Source organism: Triplophysa rosa, linkage group LG17 (genome assembly GCF_024868665.1).
Source record: "Triplophysa rosa linkage group LG17, Trosa_1v2, whole genome shotgun sequence".
Classification (NCBI taxonomy): domain Eukaryota; kingdom Metazoa; phylum Chordata; class Actinopteri; order Cypriniformes; family Nemacheilidae; genus Triplophysa; species Triplophysa rosa.
This window is the reverse complement of record NC_079906.1, coordinates 12,285,059-12,295,599: the sequence shown is the minus strand read 5'-3', so window position 1 is coordinate 12,295,599 and position 10,541 is coordinate 12,285,059. Positions and strand designations below refer to the sequence as shown.

Below are 10,541 nucleotides of genomic sequence, written 5' to 3'. Positions count from 1 at the left end.
TTTTTAAATAATGTTGCATATGAGCTCCTTCTCTTTGGACTTACATTCAGATGTAAAGAGGAAGTCAGAGTTCGGGTAAAACTTTTAAGTTCTCTAGAACTTTTGTTTGAGATCTCTAAAACAAGCTGTTAATCAGCAATGAAAGTTGTACATTTCATAGCAATAGAAAAGCTGCCAGCAGTTTGGCTAAAAAAGCTTACCGTCTTCACAAACAAGTTGTATTGTTTTGTAATTTATACATCTGTTTTTTTCCTGCTATAAAAGTGAGCATAAAAATAAACATTGTATGAAGATTTATGACAGGGTTTGAAGTGTTCTATTGTGTGTTCAAAGTTCCAGATTGAAAATTAAGGTCAAGGTGACCTAAAGGAATGTAGGACAGGAGAAATTGCTCACGTTATTAGTGAAATCTCATTCGCTCTTCTTGAACACGAGACAGATATACATTTTGAATGAGAAGTTAATATACCAGTCACATACAAAAAAATCTGTCTTTGATTTAGCAAATAGAAAAATTGAATAATAAAACATAATTTGTGTGGTTCGGTCATGTGACAGGAAATTAACACACTTCACTACAGCGGCGATATTCTCCGCCCACACACTGACGCTGAGGTTAAAATAAGTCACTGGACGTTTTACACTTCAAGTTAAGATTCACAAGTTAACCGGTAACAACTGGATAACGGACCGCTAAACTAAAGGTGACTTACCTGTGTGCAAAGCAAGCTATGTATTTGCCAAGAGGAACAGGCTGTTCAATCTGGGTCATTGCCTCCTAGGAACTGTGAGTATTTGTTTAATGCTGATCCAGTGAGAAAACAGGAACAATGATCAAATCAGCCTTTTGTTCTGTACAAGAATTAGATTTGTTCAAACAAAAATGTTTAAAATTTGAAAATATATATTTAAATATAATAAAATGTAAAAAAAATTAAATGCAGCACTATTGTTATCAAGTTGGAACCTTTGCAGAGAATACAAACGTTAATTGCTGCGTATCTGATTCTCTTTGACCAAAGTGTTCCTGAATATACGTTTGTAAATCTAAGTTTAAACACTTATTTATGTATAAAATTTTACCTGTATCTGCTCAACATCAACCACTTATAAAAACAAATTTTCACTTTACAGGAAAACTGCAGTTTTTAAATAATTAAACACTGTTTTGACAATCTCTTTTGAATACTATTTGAATACTTTTTATTGCAAAACCCACAGACAAACATGAATAGTGACTAATAGTAATGATTTATAACAAATAAATATCATGGGAAATGGAGATACAAGCTTTTAGTCTGAGTGCAAGGCTATATTGTCAATGGCTTAAAAACTTTAACATGGCTGTTACAAACATGGAAATACACGTTCTGTACAAACATTGTACACAATAAGCCAGCCAAATTGATACAACACATAAACCAGTGTCCATGATCCGGGACCCCCAATAACAAGTACAAAATAGACTTCAGATATATATTTAAAAATAATAATAATAATGACAAATCAAAATTTTGTGCAGGCGTAAATATTGTAAATAAATTATCCATTAGTCTATTACTGTACCGAACTTGTCATGCGCCCACAAAAAGGTAGCGACCTCCATTAGACATGATTCAAATCGAGCACTGATTTGACCATTTATTGACTAATTTACATTTCAATTTTTAATACTTTGTTTCAAACCTTTAAGATTTGTTCTTTTCATTTCTCTTTTCTGTTTTTATATAAAGGTGACAAAATAAGGCAGGAAGACTTAGAAGCACACAGCTACAGGGAGACCACAATACTGACAGAAAATCCGTGGAAGGAAAACATCCCAAATAGTTTGGATTCTTTTTTCTTTTCTTTTCCTATCTGATAAGCAGTGTTTTAGAATGAATCTGTACATCCATGCTTTGGCGTGTGCCTTTGGTCTGGGTTCCTGGGTGTCCATTAATGGCTTGTGGGTGGAGCTTCCTCTGATAGTCAACGTTCTGCCAGAGAGGTGGGACTTACCCTCTTACCTCACAGTTATTATTCAGCTTGCCAACCTCAGTCCTCTGCTGGTCACCCTGGCACACAAATTTTGCCCTGGACGACTGCGGGAAAATCTGATTATCTATGCAGTCCTGTCCATCGGCATCGTGGCTTGTGTTCTGCTGGCTTTTTTTTGGAAGCACACCACCGTGTTTCTAGGGCAACCACGTAGCACAGCATTTTTTATCCTCACGTTCTTTCTCGCCCTCGTCGATTGCACCTCCTCTGTCACATTCTTGCCATTTATGATGCAACTTCCTGCCAAATACATCACCACGTACTTCATTGGAGAGGGTCTGAGCGGTCTGGTTCCAGGCCTTGTTGCGCTGGCGCAAGGGGTTGGAATGTCAAAATGTGTCAACGTGTCGAATAACCTTACTGAGCCTGGACACCCGCCCTTCATAGTGGAGACGCATTACCTCCCTCCCAATTTCTCGACAGAGATCTTTTTCTCATTTTTGGCTGTAATGACAGCAATAAGTTTAGGTGCGTTCTTTATGTTGAACCGTGTGCCTCGCACCTTTGAACTGTCCACCGAGAATCTTGTTCCAGATGCTGTGGCGACAGTCTGCAAGAGTTTGGAAAGCTCTGTGGAAGCCAGTCCATGCACAAACAGTAAAGAGAAAGTTGGAAAGAAGGCTGTAATGCTGGAAAGCGGATACCAGCTTGCATTTATCTATTTAATGGTGGTGTGGATGAATGGAGCAACGAATGGACTGTTGCCATCTGTACAGTCGTTTTCCTGTATGCCTTATGGAAATATGGCCTATCACCTGTCGGCCGCTCTGTCGTCAGTAGCCAATCCAGTGGCTTGCATCATTGCAATGTTTTTCCCTAAACGGTACACCTCTACTATTTCAATATTTTGATTGTAATATATGAGCATTGTTTATGAGTTGCATACACTTTATGTGGTGTAGGTTGGTTATTAAATTATTAAAGTGATAGTTCACCCAAAAATGTAAATTCCGTCATCATTTACTCACCCTCATGTAATTACTTTGTTCTGATGAACACAGAGAAAGATATTTGGAAGAATGTTAGCAATTTTCAATTCTGACATCATTGACTGCCATAGTAGGAAAAATTAAATGAAGTCAAAGGTGCCCCAACTGCTTGTGTCCTAAATTCTTCAAAATATCAGAACAGAACAACAAAATATACAATATTTTTTTCCTACTGTGGTAGTGGATGATGTCACAAAACTGAAAATTGCTAACATTCTTACAAATATCTTTCTTTGTGATTAACAGAACAAAGAAATTTATATAGGTTTGAAACAACCTCAGGGTGAGTAAATTATGACAATGATGATTTTTGGGTGAAGTATCCCTTTAAGGTACATTCCATGTTAAATGTGTCTTATACATTATTAACAGCATCTGCTGTTGATTACAACAGAATAGAAATGTTTCCTGAACTCTATGAAAAAAAGGAGCTCTGTAATGGTTCTTTGAATGCAGTGGTACTATAGAATACCTATTTTTTATTATTATTTTCTAAAAGACCATTTCCAAACTTTTTATAACCTTTTTTTCACCTTTTGGGTGGATGAAATGAAAGATGTCAAAACTTCTTTATGAGTCCATTCAGCCGGAGATGGTTCTCCTGACCTATGGCATCATTTGGCACATTTAAATGTTGCAACAAAATAAATCACATTGAGAATGTGTTAGTACGGGACAGAATTAAATTACAGAAATAAAATAAGCAAACAAATAAATAAAAGGAGAAGATAAAAAAGTCTATTAGTGCATGCGCTTTAATTAAACAAAACCTTTTTGCTTCTAAATCCTCCATCTGTCCTATACATGTCAGAAAGTGAGACAGAAAGAGTCAGCACATTTTCTGTTGTAATCCACCGCAGGGCATAGATGCTGCCAATAAAGTCAAAATGACATTTAACCTAGATATATATATTTTTAATGCAATGGTGTGTTTTGAAGGTTTTGACATGTCCTTAGTGATGACGAGTCTGTGTCCTCTTTCAGGTCTTTGGTATTTTTGGGTTTCCTGTGTGTGCTGGGCTCTGTTTTTGGAGGATACAATATGGCCATGGCTGCCATGAGTCCTTGTCCATTACTCCAAGATGCACCTCTAGGGGACGCTATTATTGTAAGTTACCTATAGTATTATGTTCAACCCAAAATGTTGTATCTGTGTTCCTGTACGAACAAAATGTTAAACAGCCATTTGTAAGTGGTTCAATTCAGACTACAGTAATTTAACATAAAAGTATCTTGGCTACAAGGATAGCTACATAGCCTTTCCTAGTTTCAAGTGTTTGCATTTGACTGAATAATTGAAAATAAAAACTCTGTCATCGTTTCTTCACCCTCACGTTGTTCAAAACCTGTATGACTTTCTCTATTACGCAGAACAGACAAAGGAAGATATTTTGATAAATGTCGCAGTGGTTTTGTGTCCATATAATGCAAGACAGTGGGATCTATTTTTGTTTACATTCTTCAAAACATCTTCTTTTGTGTTCTGCAAAAGAAAGAAAGAAAGTCATACAGGTTTGGAATGACATGAGAGTGAGTAAATAATTAAAGATTTTTCACGTTTGGGTGCTAAGTTGGTTAGTTTTTTAACATCAGAAATGAGCTGAGAGATAACACTTTCTCAACACTTCTTACAATTTAACTCTGATAAACGGACCACTTTTGAACTAATGAATGTCACAGCATGTCCCGAGTCATGTTTATGACTCAGAGCCTAGTTGTCAAAGACAACACTCCTCATCTCTCTTTGTCAAGGGTTTCGATTTGGGTAGGGACCGTTTGGAATGTGTCCTTACCAATATTCAGGGAACACTAAATTGTCCCTACCAATAGCAGGCCTGTCATGTTGTGGAGAGGCAGGGTCACAGGTGAGGACAAACAATGACATAGTAGTAGGCCTATGTTAGTTGTGAAATTCGGTACTGTGACAAATGTTAGGTTGACAATCTACAGTATAGTTTCTTAGTGCGTGTTTAAAATGAGAGCTTTGAATGGTTTAGATACCATGCACCACCAATTGTGTAATTTTACTAGGTGGCAGAAGCAGCTGTAGCCCAGGTGGAAAGGCAGAGGCAGGGTCACATGTGATTAGGCTTATAAAACATGATCATGTTATTTGTTGTGCATTATATTAAGATTGCACTGTTATAGAGGTCTATTAAGCACTCAGTCATACATACAGTAGTTTTAACAATGTAGGCATAAATACGCATGTATATCAAAAGTAGCTAGTTGTATTCTGGTGGATTTCAAAGGAAACTTATCCTGCTGTAGACAACAATAGACAGTGTAACAATGAGAGTAACAACAATGAAAACCAGTGTAGAAAACTATTTCAAATAAAACTATTTTAAACATTGTTCAATTATTATATTGTTAAAATAAGTCATGTAAACGGCGCTAAATGTCAAAATCAAACTTACGCCCTTGCTCTTTGTGTTGTGCAAATGATCTTGTGTGTTTCAGGTGTTGTCGTGGGTGTTCTTTACTGGCCTAATGTCTTATGTGAAGGTGATGGTGGGTGTGATCCTCAGGGACAGGAGTCATAGCGCACTCGTGTGGTGTGGAGCGGCAGCGCAGGCAGGCTCGCTGCTGGGCTCTGTTATTATGTTTCCTCTGGTTAACACCTTCCACCTGTTTCAGTCTGGTGATATCTGCAACACTGAATGTCCATTATAGTAAAATCTTTTATCATATTTATAAGGGAATTAACAAAGGGAATAATCTACTTGCTTTTACTCTGTCAGCTAATAAAAATCAGTGTAGAGTTAAAATCCTTATCATTGAAAACGAGTATGTGTCAGGGCATCCTGAGAACAAAACCATAAAATGTTTCACTGATGTTTGCTATCCCTTTCTCTTTTTTGACCCTCTGCTCTATTATTTTCACCATTGCTTTATTACACATTTGTATATTTATATAGTATTGTGGATTATTTATGGTGTTATTGATACGTAAAAACATTTCATTCTGGTATATATATTTCCTGTGAATATTATGTTATGTGTTCTGCAAAATACAACAAGCCTATCATTGAACAGTTTTGTGTTCTACTGTCAGTGCAGACTGAGGATGGTATTAAAGAAATGTGCTGTATGTAAACAGACCCTTTCAGTGAAAAAACAGAAACATTATAAGAATGGCAAATATTTTGCTTTAAATGGAAATTATAGGTGTTCTCTGTGGGTCTATAATGGTTATGTTGCATAATATTGCGGTGGGATGACATCTGCCGAATGGCAACCAATAGATCACCATAAAAATTATAGTATTATAAAATACTTTGTTTTGGATTTAATTATTATTCTAATTTTAAAGTAATTATTTTTACGTTTAATTTAGTGCAGTAGGCTACCTTGTTCCATAGACCTCTGTGTTAAAATAATTATGGTACAGTACTGTAAATGAGACGACCCAACTAGGCATATTAGTTTATGTTTATTGACGTCATGTCACAGACGCCGCACATTCGTCATAACCGACACTGTCATGATACGTCTCATCACTAGATGGCGCTCAATTGCTATATGTATTGATGTATCTGCTGTTTTTGCTGATGCTTGATGGTTTCATAATAGGTTGTTGAGTTTATGTCAGTCAGTGTATGAATGTAATAAAGCAGCCTGCAACATGAAAGCGTGCTAAGCAGTAAAACCAAGACACTTGGCCATCATTAATAGGCCTAATGAGTGAAAAATAATTAGTGGTAATGATACTAGCACAGCATTTATTTTACTTGTGCCATTTATCATCTGCCATTTAACTTTAATTGCTTTTAGTCAAAGTAATGTCCAGTTCACTGGTGGTCGCAGACACCTTAAACTCCCCTGTATCTTTGAGAGTTTGCCTTGTTCAAGGACACAAAGTGTGACTTTAATCTCAGTAAATCCTCATTTACACCAGTTTAGAATCCATCAGGCAGCTCTTGAGTTAACAGCCTATTTCGTATCCCACCAACCCACATGCCGTTTTGAGTTGATCAGCTGCTCTTTTTCAGTCTGAAGAAATGCGACTGCAATAAAACATACCCTAGAAATGAACTAAAGTCCGACCCATAGCTGTGGTAGGTTATACAGACAGATCCCTACAGGTGAGTAGCCAAAAATGACTAACTGATGAGGAGAGACATGAGCACTCAGCTTGTTCTACTGAGAAATTCAACAGACAGGGAAAGAAAGAGACACATAGACAGATAAAGGGACAGAGAGAGTGAGAGGACATGAGAGGAGTGTCAGCTGCTGACCCTGGTTCTCGGGCACTCAGGAATGCTTGACTGATCCTAACGGGACGTCAAAAGCCTAAATTACCCTCCATCCATCCACCCCACGCAAAGCCTGGAGGTCAGAGGTCAGGAGATCATGCAGATGCTCCCTTCTCACTGTAGTCAGCATCTCAGGGGAAAGCAGGCGTTTCCTGAAATCTCCACAATGAAACATCTGATGTTCATATGTTCTGTCTATGAGACAGTTCAGATGCTAACAGTACACAATAACAAAATGTAGTTATGTTTTTTTTTTGTTAACTTTCAATTTTGACAGTTAACAACTATGACCCCTTGAAATTTAGACATCTCTTTCATTTTCATCCTGTGTTCTCAATACGTGCTCAAGCGCATGCTGTTGTTCACACAAATATTTCCAGCTGTCCCTGTGTATATTAAAAAATCATCTGACTGACTCTTCATAACCCTGTTCGCATCCACACTGTGTGTCACTTTACAGGTTGAGGACCCTCACAAACCACTTTACTATTTTAACCATTTAAGGGCCCAATTGTTCAGCTATGAGAAATGGGATAGAAATAGCAGCGAGTCCGGATAATTAGCTCAATTTCTTGCATCTCTCTCTTTCTGTCTGTCTCTTTCCCTTTGTGTTCCTGTGGTATTGACATGCAAAGTGTTTGGTGAGGAGAGTGTATGATTTTCTGGCTGAGTGTCAGATGGTCTTTCACTCTTCCAGCTGGTCCGGGAGCGTGTAGCCACCTGGTTTCCTTCTTTTGGATCACGTGAGAGCTGCAAAGGGTTGAGGGCTCTTTAAAAATCACTGCTGCGAGTTCCATCTGCTCTAGACCGAACTTCAGCGATATGAACGTGCCCTTAAGTCTTCTAACCTCACAAAAACATACTGTCAACATAAAACTGACACACTGATGTTTAAGACGGGAAAGACGAAGGAAAGATAGAAGTGTGATTATATGACTTTATAAAGCACTTCAATGGCTTCAATTGGATCAAAAAATGGATAACCTCAACGGTTAGGTTAAATAAACCCACATTCTTTAGAGTGAAGGCATATTGTTAAATAACGGATGAACTTGCTCCAAAATATCTGAATATCAGCAACCTGCAAACCTCGCTATATATGTATTTTACAACCCACAAGTGAATTTAACAACAAAAAAATTCCCTGCCGGCCAATGTTCTGAAGTGCTATGTTACAAAACTCCTCATTATGAAACACGGAATGGTTTCTGCATGTTCCTCCGGAGCTGAACAATCCTCTGCTCCTCTGCGTTCAGCTGTTTAAGCGTTACGCTAACGTGATCATTAATGATGTTTTAATAAACTGCTCCCTGTGTCATTCACACTGTCTGGCAGATGAAAATGTTTCTTCCCTTTATTGTACCGTAGAGGTCCAGTAAGGGTCAACTGACTCCCACGGGAACCTTTATTTGCTGACGGTGTGTGTTGGGACATATGGGGACCTTTTAGGATGTGAAACACTGTGAGGAAGTGAGCCTGTTAGTCTGTTGTATTGAGTTCATTATTGCTCACTTATGATTGAAAGAATTCGAGGTCTGTCGTGGTCAGCACATTTCTGAGGTCAGTAAATCTCTGACGTACATTGTTTAATGATATTTACAACTCTTGTCCAAATGGCCTTTTGGGGTTTTGTGTAAATCTAAAATGTGAGGTAAACATGTTCTCTCAGACAGAGCTGTGACACCTGAGGAGAACATCCACATATAAAGATGGTTTTATAAAAAGATAATAGCAAACCTTTTTGAGATGATTAATTCACCTGTTATATTTCCCAACAGCAACCTGCACCCTGCGGATGTTAAAAGAGGATAAAATCTAAGAAATCCCCCTCCAGGCTGTCTGAATGCTAAATAGCATTGCGTTTGAAGCTGTGGATGACCTTGACAACAGGCGCATCTGGAGTACAGTGCATTAACTGTATTAGCACGAGCCCGGCACGCTAATGCAAAAGAACGTAAGTAACCCTGATAGTCCCACACAGCTATATTCAATCATCTCTCACATATATTTGTTATAAGGACATTTCAGAGGTATTTCTCCACATTTCTCCACAACATATGGCTTTCATGAAAATATTATTCTGTATATGTCTTTATATGTGCAGTACATATGAAAGCTCAGATGCAACAAAACCAGAATTCTTCATTTAAACCATGCGGATCATAAGCATGTCAACACAACATGTACTTTATGCACACACACACACACACACACACACACACACACACACACACACACACACACACACACACACACACACACACACACACACACACACACACACACACACACACTGTCTGTGCTTAAGTCTACTTCTCGTGGGGACAGTCCATAGGCGTAATGATTGTATACTGTACAAACTGTATATTTATCCCCTACCCTAACCAACCCTAAACCTAAAGATCATAGAAAACTTTTGCATTTTTAGATTTTAAAAAAATATTCGTTCTGTACACATTATTAGCTTTTTTGCCCATGTGGACCCTCAATTTTAAGTCCCACGGTGACAGCGAGTCCCCATGTGTTTTGTGTGTATTCAGGTTTAGGTCCCACCGGGTTATCAAACATGAACACATTCACACACACACAACACACACACACACACACACACACACACACACACACACACACACACACACACACACACACACACACACACACACACACACACACACACACACACACACACTTGTTTTTGAAATACACTACATCATGAGGACTTTACATAGGCAAAATGACTTTTCAGCACGATCTCATGGCAAAAACTGAACTATGTGGGTAATTTTGGCGGTTTCGTATGAATTCAATCTCATTCGTACATTCTAGTATGCTTTGCTTTTGCGCCATTGACGTTAGCATTAGGGGCGGGGTTAGGGGTGGGGCAATGGGGGTTCAGTATTGCTTTTTTTCTAGTAATCGTACGTTTTTGTACGATTCACAATGTACAAATTCATCCAAATAAGCCACCTCGTAAAATAGTTACGAATTCCTGTGAGATCAGGTTGGACTTTTAAACTGTACCGTACAACCTTTTTGCATATTTACATTTTCAGAAGAGCATCATTTATTTGTTTAACAATTATTTGACATTGTGAAGACTTTCATAATAATTTAGTCGTCCTCTTGGTCTGTTTTGGCCCTGAAAGAAACACTGTGAGTTTTAAATCTTCACTTAAAAGTTTTATCTCCTCATTATGAATCTCCTGCTCACTTGTGTAGAATTGAATCCACTCAGAGCTTCATCTTTCTGTCTCCT

The 10,541-nt window shown here is 38.0% G+C and overlaps 1 protein-coding gene across 2 annotated transcripts; it reads left to right on the top strand.

The window, feature by feature from the left end:
• The first annotated feature begins 607 nt into the window (after nucleotides 1-607).
• Nucleotides 608-6,824, top strand: slc52a3 (solute carrier family 52 member 3). 2 transcript variants are annotated; one of them, XM_057356808.1, is made up of 4 exons: nucleotides 608-787; nucleotides 1,734-2,860; nucleotides 4,011-4,134; nucleotides 5,490-6,824. In XM_057356808.1, the coding sequence occupies exons 2-4, from the start codon at nucleotides 1,878-1,880 to the stop codon at nucleotides 5,700-5,702; spliced, it is 1,320 nt and encodes a 439-aa protein (XP_057212791.1). In that variant the 5' UTR covers nucleotides 608-787; nucleotides 1,734-1,877; the 3' UTR covers nucleotides 5,703-6,824. The 2 variants fall into 2 exon arrangements, with proteins under 2 accessions (XP_057212791.1, XP_057212792.1); XM_057356809.1 differs by lacking the exon at nucleotides 608-787 and having other exon boundaries at nucleotides 1,223-2,860.
• The last annotated feature ends 3,717 nt before the right edge of the window (nucleotides 6,825-10,541 follow it).